The sequence below is a fragment of the Portunus trituberculatus genome, chromosome 34 (assembly GCF_017591435.1).
Source record: "Portunus trituberculatus isolate SZX2019 chromosome 34, ASM1759143v1, whole genome shotgun sequence".
NCBI classification, from domain to species: Eukaryota; Metazoa; Arthropoda; class Malacostraca; order Decapoda; family Portunidae; genus Portunus; species Portunus trituberculatus.
In genome coordinates this window covers 8553102-8566822 of record NC_059288.1, presented here as the reverse complement: position 1 = coordinate 8566822, position 13721 = coordinate 8553102, and the positions used below count along the sequence as shown (strand labels likewise).

The window sequence follows — 13721 nt, the reverse complement described above, 5'->3', positions numbered from 1 at the left end:
TTATCAACTATTCTAGAGTAGAAACTCAATAAATTTGTCACACATGACCGACCTTTTCTAAAACCAAATTGGCTATTTGATAATATTTTGTTGTCTTCAAGAAACTCAATCCATTGCTTCTTTATTACTTTTTCACACATCTTGCATATTACACTAGTTAGTGATACCGGTCTGTAATTTAAAGGTTCTTCCTTCCTTCCGCTCTTATATATGGGAACCACCTCAGCTCTTTTCCACTCCACTGGCACTGTTCCATTTTCTATTGAGCATTTTATGATGTTGTATATTGGACTTGCTAGTTCTTCCCTACATTCTTTCAGTATTCTGCCTGAGACTTCATCCAGTCCCATTGCCTTTTCCTCATCCAATTCCGTCATCAACTTTTTATTTCAAGCTTGGTTACTTTAATCTCTTTCATATAGACAGTCTCTATTACCCTGTGGTCTTTCAAATTTGGATTCCTTAGTAAAGACCTCATGAAATTTACTATTTAACAGTTCTGCCATACTTTTTGGGTCTTCCACCATTCCGTTTCTCCTTTTAACCTTTCTATTGTTTCTTTTTGTCTTATTTTTCCATTTATGAATCTGTAGAACAATTTTGGTTGTTCCTTACATTTTTCGACAATGTCCTTTTCATAGTTCTTTTCTTCTTCCTTTCTCACCTTAGCATATTCATTTCTTGCTGTTTTGAAGTTTTCCTTATTTTCTGGATTTCTGTTTCTTCTCCACCTTTTCCATGCTCCATCTCGTTTCTCCTTTGCCCTAGCACATCTTGCATTAAACCAATCTTTCTTTCCTTCTTCTTTAGGTCTATATTTCGGAACATATTCCTGACCCCAGTTTTGTATATTTCCAAAAATAAGTTATATTTCTCTTGAACCGTTAATGAGTTTTCCATCTCCTCCCAGTTTACGTTTTAAAATAGTTCTTGAGATTCTCAATATCAGCCTTTCTGTAATTTAATCGGTCTCCTTTGTATGATTCATCTCTATCTTCCTTTCCTTCTTCTATATCCATTTCTAATATTACATGGTCACTCTTTCCCAATGGGCACTTGTATCTTATATCATCGTTAATTGGTATATCCCTTGTAAAAACTAGGTCTAATCTTGCCGGCTCATCGTTTCCTCTGAATCTTGTGTTTTCCTTTACTCTTTGGACCATCAAATTATCTATCATTAGGTTCAGGAATCTATCTCCCAGGCATCTTCCCCATACCACTTTCATAATTTTCCCAGTCTACCTCCTTACAGTTGAAATCTCCTACCAATATCACTTTTCTCCTTTCCTTAATGATTCTTGTAAGACTCCTTATTGTGTCATCTATCATGTCTCTATATTCTTGGTTAGTCCATGAGTTTGTTTTGGTGGCACATATGTTCCAATGATTGTTAACTCCTTTTGTTAATATGCATCTTAACATACAGTATTTCTGATTTTCCTTCCCAAACTCCACTTGATTTACCACTATCTCCTTCCTTAACATCATCATGACTCCTCCTCCTCCTTTACCCACTCTGTCTCTCCTCCATATTATACCTTTTATCTATGTCTATTTTATTGCCTCATTTAACTTTGTTTCCACCAGGCATACAATATCTGGTTCTTCTTTCTTTATGTAATCTCTTAATTCTAATTTACTAGATAAAATCCCATCTATGTTTGTATACATCATTTTAATCTCTTGTTCTTATCATTTTTAGTTAAACTTGCTCCATTCTTTTCTCTTCTTTCTCTTTTATATACCATTTCCTTATCCTGTCTCCTATAATTCTCCAAAAATGCCTTCTTCTCCTCCTCTGACCTTTCATTATTTTTTCTCTTGCTTCTGCCACCAGTTCATTGTGTCTCTTCCTTTCCTCCTCGTTTCTATTTTTCTTTATATATATATCTTTGCAACCTTCTGTTTCTCTGAGTTTCGTTTTTCTATATAGTACTTCTTCTGCTGCTGCTTGTGATTTTAGTAATATCTTAATTGGTCTCACTGTTCCTTCTTGATATGGTCCCATTCTATGGATTTCTTCTACTTCCTCTTCTAAGTTCTGTCTATCCTCGTCATTCAGATGTTTTAGTAGGTCTTTTACTGATTTCATTTCGTCTTTTTCCCTTCTTGGTCTATATTTAACATTTTTTCTTTCAGTCCAAAAATAATTACACTTCTTTTTTTCCGCAATTTCTCTTACTAAATTTTCTTTTTTCTTGAGGACTCCTATCATTTTGCTTGTCATATTTTCATCTCTTTCTTTTAACTGTTCTTGAAATACTTCTTGAAATGATTCCTTGTCTTTCTTATCTTGGATTCTCCATGCTTGTACTTCTTTTTTAATCACGTCTTGTACTCTTTCTTCTTCTTTGTTAACTAGATCTTTTAGCTTTTCTGTACGAGGGGCAAGTGACAGACCGAGGTATGCTTCTCGTCTTTACTGGTGCTTGGTGCCAACTGGCGAATACAGTGTCTGCCCCGCTAGGCATGCTGCCTGTCCGGAGGCCCAACATATCCTACATCCCCCTCCCAAGCTTTTGATGTACTACGTACATGTAGTACAAGAAACATAAATATGAAAATGCATTGTACACACGGGACGAAACAACATAACAAAACAAATTGCTTACAACATGCCTGAGAGGCAAAAAACAAATATGACCCCCACACAGTATGTATGAAAACTCAGCACTTAAGCAAGTTACACAAGAACAATTCACATGAACACTAATCTACTACATAAACTGACAGCCACAAAGGCTGCTTCATACATCTCTTAGGGCGGGTCACAGGCTGCAGTTGCTGAGGGAGCAGAGCAGGTGTCTCTACCAGAGGCGAGGGCGGCAGGGAATTTGCGGGGGTCGGTGACGTAGGTGTGACGGGGCATCTGACGGGGTGGAGATGCCTGCGGTTGCGTGATGTGATGCGTCCACTGCCATCCATCTTCACCAAGTACTTCCGGAATGGACACACTTCTGTGACCACACCTCGCTTATCCCAGACCTTGGTAGCCTGATTTTGCACCCACACTTTGGTGCCTGATACCAACGGAGAAAGGGTCTTGGGTGTTCCTTGCTTCACGATCCAATTTTCCTGCTGCCTTGCTGCCTCGAGCTCCCTTGTGCGCAAAGCCTGCTGCCAAAGTACATCCACCTTGTAATGCTGCTTATGTACTGGGACGCCATCCCGCAACTGCCTGCCCATGGCCAACTGCGCCAGGGACTTATCTACACCACGCAGGGGTGTGTTCAGCTATTGCAGCAGCGCCACCGATGCCTTGTCCACGTCAAGGCCGCCCCCGGGGCCTGTGTTGTCACGCAGCAGCCTCTTAGCAGACTTCACTGCTGCTTCAGCCCGGCCGTTGGATTGAGGGAAGTGAGTGGACGCGACTTGCTGCTCCACCCCCCACCTCCTGAAGAATTCACACATCTCTGCACTGATGAGATTTGTTCCACCATCCGTTGAGACTGATTCTGGTGCCCCCCACTTCTGGAAGTTGGCGGAATACCGATGACAGCTTGCCTGAAGTAGCCCCATTAGGGAAGTGTGCCAGCTCAAGCTACCCCGTAAGCCTGTCTGCGTAAGCCATGTACACCTGCCCATCAAGTTGGCACAAGTCTGCCACCGTATGTTGAAACGGGTACTCAGGAAGGGGCGTAAAAGTGAAAGGCTCGGCTGCCAGAGATGGGGAGTGAGCGTTGCAGGTCTCGATGGCGCTGTAGGTCGCCCTCCATGCCAGGCCAATACACTGACTGCCTCGCCCTGCGTAGCATTCCGTCCAATCCCTGGTGACCAGCATGGAGATTAGCAGTTACGTGCTGGCGGAGAGACTCTGGGATGACCAGGCGGACATGCCCCTGGTCATATGTGTATGTCACCAGCCCTTGTGACACAGCCAGCCTGTCCCTTACTCCATAATACTGACGGAGACAGGATAACTCTTGGGCACGGTGCGGATGCCAGTCACCCGCCGTCACTCTGGCCAGAAGCAGCTGGTACTCTGGGTCCTCTGCAGCTGCCTGCACCACTGCCGTATTGTCAAGCACAATGCAATTTCCGTCTTCAAGTGCAGCAACAGTCGCAGACGCCACTGCCATTTCTATGTGACAAGCCTGTTCTTCATCCATGACGTCTGGTGTCGCACACAATGTTGGGTAGCGTGACAGGAAGTCCGCGGCGGAGTTACGTTTTTCGGGGAGATACTTAATCAGGAATCTAAACTGAAGCGTTTTTTTCCTTTAGAGCAAACAACCTTGGGTTTACAATGTCCTTTAGCTCTCTGTCACCCAAGAGCTTGACAAGTGGGCGGTGGTCAGTGATGACAAGCAGGTTTGGGCACCCGAGCAGGAAGAGGCGGGCCTTGCGGAGACATCATGCGACCGCTAATGCTTCGCCCTCCACCGGCGCGTAGCCAGCCTCAGCGGGTGTGAGGTGACGGCTGCCACAAAGCGCGAGACGCCACCCACTCTTGCAGCAGAACGGGCTTTCTTGCATCGAGCATCGGCAATATTGTTGCAGCACCACAAATCCTATGCCCACCTTACTCCAATCAGTGATCACAATAGTGGGTCTGTTCTTATCATAAAACGTGAGGCCCTCCTTAGCGAGGCTGCAAACCACCTCTTGAGCATGCTGGAATTTCTTTTGTAGATTTTCATCCCAATACACTTTCTTGCCTTGGGGTTTTTTCAGCAACTCATGAAATGGCTCCATGACTGGAGCGGTGGCAAGGAAGGGTGCCAGCTGATTCACGAACCCATGCCAGGAGCGGATGTCTGTCAGAGATGGTTCTGCGGGCATGTTAAAGTGTCTGATGGCAGCCAGCCTCTCCTCAGTGGGGTGGTATTCTTCCCAGCCCACATGGAACCCCACAAAATCCACCTCCCTCCTGCAGAAGGTAAACTTCTCAGGTTTGAGAGTCACTCCTTTCGTGGCACAGGTTTCCAAAAAATCATACACATGCCAGAAAGCGTCTTCCACATTGGCATCAAACATTAACGTGTCGTCCACACACTTTATCTTCCTTGGAATCCCCACGATAGCATCATCAAACCTCCTGGTATATGAAGCGGCCCCATGGTGTTATGAAGGTTGTGAGCCTTCTGCTTTCCTCATGCAGCTCAACTTGATGGAAGCCCCAGTGCGCATCTGCAGTGGTCTTGAAGCTGTGCCGCGGGATGCCGGATACCATGTCAAAAGATGTAGAAGTGTGGTGCGTTTCCCTTCTGCATGCAGCATTCAGTTTCTGGAAGTCGATTGTGCGCCTTGGCTGGCCAGACTTTTTGGCCACAACCACCATCCTCGCGCACCACTCCGTTCCTCGTCCAGTTGTCTCTTGACTTCCGCTTCCCAGTGCCTCGGCACTGAGGCTGGTGTGTGGCAGGCGTAAGGCTTAGCCTCCGGAAGCAGGTGGATGACGTGTGGTTCACCCGCCATCACTCGCAGGGGGCTTCTGTTCGTGTCGAACGTGGATCCTGAGAAGTGACAGAGAAGCCACTCCTCCAGTCGGGACACATTCTCCTCCAGCGGGGGAAATGGGAGCGAAGTTGGGCGTGGCGGTGTGCTGTCTGTTGCAGTGTTGCCAACATCGGAGACTGTCGCACCCGCGATAGTGGCGTGGTGCGGGAAATCCATGAGTACTAATCCGAGATCCCTGCATGCCTGCAGAGAGAGGTAGCATCGGGTGGCCGACTGCATGACGAAGACCTCTTGCACTGTTGCCCTGCTGCCATACCGCACCCGACAAGGAAACGAACCTGAAGGCTGCAGGCTCAGGTTCGCCATGTCCCGCAGAATCCCTCGGCGCGTAAGCGAGGCTGGTTTAACACCGAGTGCTGTCAGCAAGTCCGGGCCAGCGACACACACCTGTGCCCCTGTGTCGGGCACAGCTTGGATCTTGACCGACGTTCCATCTCCCTGAGCGTGGCTGACAGTCACCTCGATGCGTGGCTGCCTCTGTGCTGCACCTGCGGCTGCGATGACGATGCCGGAGGCCTCCATGTCAGCGGTTGCTGCAACTTGCTTCCCCTTGCTCCTACACATCTTCATAACGTGCCCAGTCTTACCGCAGTTGTGACAAGTCAGCGTCTCTGCGTGACATGATCCTTTCCCTGGCTTGTGCTTCAGACCACAGTTGCCACAGCGTTTGAACGTAGGCTGTGTTTGACGGATTCCTGCGGTTTGGGGCGGGAGAGCCTCTTGTGCGCCAGGCAGCGGCGTCACCCCAGCCGCTGCCGCCCAGGATTCCCGCCCGGAATTCCCGCCAACATCACCTTGGCGGGCGTCCTTATGCGCAGCCTCAAAGGCCACACAAAACTTGCGAAGCACATCCACATCACCGAATGTCTGGCACTGACGAAACACCTCCTCCTTCAATGCTATACTTCTAAGCCCACACACTAGCTTCCGGAGTAGCATGTACTCCGACAGACTGCCTGCACAGTGGGGACACTTAAACTCACAGTCTGCAGCACATTGGGTAGAGCATGTAAAGTACTCACAGATTGACTCACTAGGCCCTTAAGTCGTGGCGAAGAACTTGCACCAATCTGCTGCCTGGTTGGTTGTCTGGAGAGCTACACGACTGATAGCATCCAGAGCCTCTGCAGTAGAAAGAGCCTGCCACTGAGCCATGGTGTATCTCGAGTCCAAGGAGCGCTGCAATGCCGGTGTACACTGGAGGCGGATATGCAGCACCACCTCGGCAGGTGGGAAGTGGCTGAGCCCCAGCCAGCATTCCATGGAGCGTCTCCAGGACCGAAAAGCTGCAGTGGGTGTCCCAAGGTCGCACTTCTCAGGGGCTGAGGTCCGAGGAGCTGAGGGTGCATGACTGGGTAACGTGGCCATCTGGAGTTGCAATGCCCGAGAGCCTCCGTCTGCGCCTGGAGCAACTGCTGAGCTTGCGCCAGGTACGAAGGCGTCTGTGTGGGCCGACAACTAGACCGTGGGGTCTGGGCTGTGTAACGGGGTCTGCCAGCCATGGTGCACGGTCAAAGATCCTACTCACTGCGCCATGTACGAGGGGCAAGTGACAGACCGAGGTATGCTTCTCGTCTTTACTGGTGCTTGGCGCCAACTGGCGAATACAGTGTCTGCCCCGCGCTAGGTATGCTGCCTGCCCGGAGGTCCAACATATCCTACATTTTCTGTTTCTTTCTCGGCTTTACCAAGTCCTTCTTCCATCAATTTCTTATAGTTCGCTATTTGGACTTTTAATTCTTCATTTTCGGTTCTTAGCCTAGTTTCGTTTTCTTCCACTCTTTTTATCCTTTCTTTCAGTTTCTAGAGCTCTTTATCCTGTTTTTCATTCTCTTTCATTCCCATACTCTCCTTTATCAATTTATCTAATTTACGTTCGATAGTCAAGACTATCAAATAGTGAAGTTTGCGCGGTATCAAAGCCTTCAAATTCTCTTTCTCCCTCACCAACATTGTCATCATCAGCTTTCATTCTTTCCCTTGTCACATACCTGCATTTAGATGGAATATCTTTCTCACTCATTATTTAACACTGTATTCATAAAAAAAAAAAAAAAAAAAAAAAAATGAGTCCACAACTTTTTGCCCAGGCCACTGTAAACCCAAACAAAGGTAGTGAAGATCAGCTGATTCTCGGGAGCGACGGTATTGCGTCCTTCCTCTACCGCGTCTCGTGTATTTACCTAGTTGTATTTACCTAGTTGTAGTGTGTGTGTGCATGTGTGTGTGTGTGTGTGTGTGTATTTACCTAATTGTATTTACCTAATTGTAACATACGGGAAAAGAGCTATGCTCGTGTTGTCCCGTAATGTCCAGCTTTTCTTAAAATCATGAATATTCCTTGCGTGTCTAAACTGTGTGTGTGTGTGTGTGTGTGTGTGTAAGAGCAATCCTAAGGATTGCTAAAGAGACTGATTGAGAATGAAAATGGAATTACATATACAAGGGTGAAAAATGTTGCGTTGGATAAGAGAGAGGGCAGGTGACAAGGAGGGAGAGGTAAGGAAAGAAGGAAGAAGGGACAGGCGGCAGACAGGTGAGAAGCAGTTCACACAGCAAAAAGTTAGTCTTGTGAGTTTTAGTCTTGCTCTGATTAGATTTTTATTAAAATTTCAGTGGCCACACAAGTGGCAAGTTTGTTATGGCAGTTCAACATTAATAAAAATTTCAATGCGTTATGCTTTATAATGACCGTGTCTTGTTGTGTACCCTACTGTACTGCCATGCCAGACAAAACTTCACAGGATCATTACAATAAATAGTCAGACATCTAAGACAGCAGAACAATAACTAACAGATGCAATAATTGTTGCAAATGTGTTCCCACTGTACCCATGACAAACTTTAGTTACTTTACATTAAATTAACACACCATATTCCCTCATAGATGCATTTACATTCATCCAAAAACTACAATATTCCTTAAGTAGTCAATCATCCACCACCATTTGTCTATACATAAACACCTCTGCACTCATCCACTCACCCACCTAGTGTATCCACAGTCTGCCTGCTCTTCTGTACGTTGTCCTGGATGAGTCTGGTCACCGTGAGCAGGTCGTCACTCAGCCTTGACGAGTCCCTCAGCAGTAGCTCCCGTGTCCTGCGCTCCCTCTGCCGCACGCTGCCGCTGCCCTCACCCTCACCCTCGCCCTCGCCCTCGCCCTCGCCCTCCACAGGCCTCTTTGCCAGCAGCTCATCCTTACTCCTCTGCAAAATATAAATAATGTTTAAACAATTAAAAAATTATTCAAATGGTTAATCTTAACATTTCATAAATCAATAAAGGGAAATGTGGACATTGTACCTTTCAACATTCTCTCATCCACTCTTAGCCATGCAGTGGTGCCTGACTTGACCACAGAAGCAATGACAGCAAGACATGAAGACATTTCATCTATACTAGTCAGATGGTGGTGAGAGAGAGACAAACAGTGAAATGGGAAAACAGAATGGTGAAATATGTGAAAGATAAATGTGAAAAAAAGTATCCACTTTGTGACAAAAGAGCATAAAAGCACAATAAAAATCTTACACAATGGTAATTTCTAACTAAGCTCAACCCTCATTTTTACGGACTAAATGGTGCAAGCACTGGTCTGGATAATGAAGAGGTCCAGATAACACAAATGGGACCTTTATTTGCCAAACATGGTGCTTTGTCTCCTTACACTTTTAAGGAAATGCAAAATTGTCTATTTTGGTTTCCCTGATCAACTAAACCAAACCAACTTAAATAATCTTACTTTCCCTAACACTAAAACTAACCAAACAGTAATAGCCAAGCATGCATACACACACACACACACACACACACACACACACACACACACACAAAAAAAAAAAAAAAAAAAAAAAAAAAACTTCATGGATGTGAAGTACAGTGAGTCGACTACCACAACATGCAGCGGTGTCATGCAATGCTGGCGGTGTCTGCATCACCAGCTTCACCCTGCATAGTGGCATTGAAAAGTCTGTGTTGATTGCAGAATTGCCATAGCTACCCACCATTTTCCATGAGATTCTCTATATCAATTTCAGTTGCAGCTTCCTAGCTGCTGCACACACCACTTCATAACAGCAGCATCTTTTCTTCCACTCCTTCCATTCTTCCTTGGTGCACCTTTACCACTTTCACTTTACAGTATTTGGTAGAATATCCTACCAGCTTATCTTTTGATTTATTAATGTCTGACACAGTTTGTTTGGCCACACCATACTCCTTACACACTCACAACTCTAGCTCCTTCCTCAGTTTATTAATTCCAGCTTTAAGTCACAGTGTGGCCCACTCACTTATGCCTAACACCCTTGGGAGACATGATTAAGACTTCTAAGGTATTGAAAAATGCACAAACTTGCTCACTGGTACTGGACAATACAGTGTTCCCTTGCGTCAGCTGGACTTATTTACAACTGCCTGCCGCAGTGGCACCACCAACTATTGGCTGTTTCTGATAGTGCATGAGGTGCGCGTTGTTTGTTGACGGTCCGGGCGCAAATTATGGAGTCATTATCTGGACACTCTCTGGATAAACTAAAATCCAGATAAACGAGGTCCGGATAAACAAGGGTGGAGTGTATTATACATAAGTGCAAGCACAACACTACTACCATTTGAACTGTATGCTGCTGCTGCTGCTACTACTACTACTACTACTACTACTAACTGCTGTGCCTCAGTGCCACAAGCTGCCTCACCTGGTTGATAGTGAGCTGAGCCACCAGCAGTGCATTGCGGAAGGCCTGGTGGTCGTCCTGCAGCATCTTCTCGCTCCTCGCTGCCTCCTCGGCCAGTTGGTGTCTCTCATCCTCGTTGTCCTCCTCCTTCAGTAACAACAGAACTAGAGAAAGCTTGGCCATGTACAGGACATCAAGGGAAATGTATGATTTTTTGCCATTTATATCTTCCAGTCAATAGTCCACAAGAACAGGTCTTCACTTGACTGACTTATTACACAACAAATTCAGTCACTAAATGAGAGCCAAACAGAAGCCATTCATGTAACACACACATGTACATTTCTCCTGTACAGCAACACCTGCACTAAACAAACAAATGATGCAGCTAAAAATAATTCACCAAACATTGTCCTTGAAACTGTTCAATACTTTTATTTTTTTACTTTGATGTGGCTCTTGATGTCTAGCAAAGGTAAATGTGATGAATCTGCACAATGAAAAAGTGTGATGCATGACACAACTTCTTTGAGGCAAAGAACTGTTCCAATTAATGGAATATTCTAAAAATAGAGCATCAAAAAACAGAAAAGAGACTACGACTAAAATAAATGCCCACACACACACACACACACACACACACACACACACACACACACACACACACACACACCACACACACACACACACACACCTGTTCAATTTTAAGTAATAGAAAATCAGAAGAAAAAAAATAAAGAATTACTCAAAGAAGAAAATTCCAACCTGAGCCAGTCTTTTTAGTTCTTCAATTTGTTCTCGTAGCTGAGCGATGCGAGAGCGAACCAACGAACCAACGTCATCCAACTCAGCCTGGGATCCATCAAGCTCACGGATCTCCTAAGGGACGCAAAACACAAGACAAGGCTGGAGTGATGCTGGCAAATTAAAGAAGGAGTGAAATCAATAACATTTTAGTTCATTAACTCCCTTCTTTACCTAACTGACCATCTCTCTCTCTCTCTCATCATAAAGTTACCCTTGCTTTCTTCTACCCCTAGTCTCACACTAAATGCATGCCTCTCCTCCTCATGTGACCGCTCTACACAAGACATCCTACTTTTCTCACTCCCTCACTCCTGTTTTCTCCACCTCTCTAATGCCACAGTCAACCAGTATTCTCATTCATTCAGCCCTTTCTCTGGTAAACCCTGGAACTCCCAGCCTCCTGTGTGTCCTCCTTCCTATGACTTAGTCTTTATAATAAGGCACAATGATAATACATGTAGTTTTTATGTGTTGTTTATAATAATCCTTTCCTCATACCTGTTATCCAATATCTAATTTGACCTTAGTGTGGTCTTAAACTCGAGGATGATGGGTACACTCTCTTCCTACCATAAACTGATGCATTCCATTCATCCGCCACTATCAGAGAACCAAAATTTCATCACCATCATTCCATTTAGTAATATATAGTTCCTTCTAACAGTAATAATTAATAAATGTCAAAGCCAGACGTAATATGTTGGTGGTGCAGAACACAGCACAACACAACACAGGAGTCAGGTGGGCCAGCACCTCCCACAACTGACCTGGATGAGGCTCTTCACCATCATGTCATATTTCACAATGTCCTGCCGCACCACACTCAGGTACACCTGCTCCTCTCCCCCCATCCTTGCTGTGTCTGGGGGAGCAACAAAGATGGTCTCAAAGTCACTTCATTCACCAAAAAACTAATATCATTACAACAAACAGCTCAATCCTAAAAGGAATTCTTAATAAGTAAAACTTCACTGTAATACAAAGCATATTGAATTTTCTATACTTAAAAAGGTGTACAGGTGTACAGCATCTGTGAAGGTCTCAATTTTTACATTGTTTTAGTCACTACCATTAACTACCACTGAGTGACCCACAGTACAAGCCTCACACACACAAGTACTACACTGCAGATTCCTGTGCACACAGATAACAGATCATAATAGATTTAAACATGCACAGGTACTGATGTCCACTGTAATGATGTTCACTTTCATTGGTTTTCCTATAAACTCACATGTACACATTACTGTATGCCTAATATGTATTTCTGTTGGATTCCAAATGGATTACATTTTACAAATTATTACTTTAGTTTTAACAATTGCATTCTGTCTTCTTCCACATGTACAAATGCACCAGCTACTTGCCACCAAATAAAGGTGTTTCACCAGGGCATTCACACAACAGTGTAACTGCCGTGGCTGGAATGACGAGGAGTGGCTGGGTCAAAATAAACAAAGACGAGAATGTACTGATGTCTGGCCGGTACTGAACAAAAAAGATGCATCTCAATTAAAACATGATTGACATTTAGAAAGAAAATGAAAGGGAAATTTGCAAGATGATGCAGGGAGTGGATGCCAAGGGGAATGTGCCCAATAGGAAGACAGAGAAAGAGAAGGACAGGCACAGTGAAAGAAGTCCTTGGCAGGCATGGTCTGCCAGACACTGGAAGACTAAGAAAGAAGGAAGTGTTCCTGGACAAAGCCCGACTAGGAACATTCTGGGACCACTGGCAGGTGTAGCTCATTCTGGGAGATGAAATAGGAAGTAAGTCAAGAAGTCAAGAATCACAGAACAAAGCAATCTGAGTGTGTTACACTTCCATCACCATCAACGTGCAGAGCAAAGAGATTAATCAGACTTGTGTATCAGGCACACACTAACACTTAATTAAAAAAGTAAGTGAACTTTGTGAACAAAGATCTTTATTAATTTTGACAAGAGAGGCAAGGCACTTCTGTTAGCACTGTGCATGGCTACTGCTACATATTGAAAACTGTGTATGTATTAAGTGTTCACATGGATTTGGTCAGTTTCCTTGAATTGTAAAGAGGTCACGTTTTACTTAGGTATGTTTGCTTTCCCCCACAGAAATTTTGCTCTCCTACCAGGCTCTGAGTTTGCTGCAGGAAAAAAAAAAATAAATAAATAAAATAAAATAAATAAATAAATAAATAAATAAATAAATAAATAAAAAAAATGATAACAATAATAATAATAAATAAATAAATAAATAAATAAAAAAATAAGCAAAACAAGATTACATTAACTAAATTATCATAACAAATAAATAAAATATATAATAATACATAATTTCAATAAAAAATATAATAATAATAATAATAATAACAATAATTTTCTTTTTTTGATGCAGGGAGACTGGCCAAGGGCAACAGAAAAATAGGCCCACTGGGTTGCCAGCTCCCAAAGGTTCACACAAGTCATCTAAAATTGAGGGACAGATGTCTTGAAACCTCCCTCTTAAAAGAAGTCAAATGGTAAGAAGATGGAAATACAGAAGCAGGAAGGGAATTCCTGAGTCTGCCAGACAAATGTATGAATGATTGGGAATACTGGTTAGCTCTTGTATTAGAGAGTTGGACAAAACAGGGGTAAGAGGAAGAAGAAAGCCTTGTGCAGCGAGGCCACAGGAAGAGGAGAGGCATGCAGTTAGCATCAGTAGAACAGTTAGCATGAAAATAACAATAAAAGACAGAAAGAGATGCAACATTCCGGCAGTGAGAAAGAGCTGAAGACAGTCAGTCAGA

At 44.2% G+C, this 13721-nt stretch overlaps 1 protein-coding gene across 2 annotated transcripts in view; it reads right to left on the bottom strand.

Annotated features, from left to right (window-relative positions):
• LOC123512851 (vesicle transport protein SEC20-like) overlaps positions 1-13721 on the bottom strand; it is a 33473-nt gene that overhangs the window by 7612 nt on the left and 12140 nt on the right. For both annotated transcript variants that reach the window (XM_045269494.1, XM_045269495.1), the window contains 4 exons: positions 11718-11812; positions 10909-11022; positions 10165-10290; positions 8454-8673 (listed from right to left, as the gene is read on the bottom strand). In XM_045269494.1, the coding sequence (XP_045125429.1) occupies positions 8454-8673; positions 10165-10290; positions 10909-11022; positions 11718-11812 (555 nt within the window). The remainder of the gene's footprint in view (positions 1-8453; positions 8674-10164; positions 10291-10908; positions 11023-11717; positions 11813-13721) is intronic.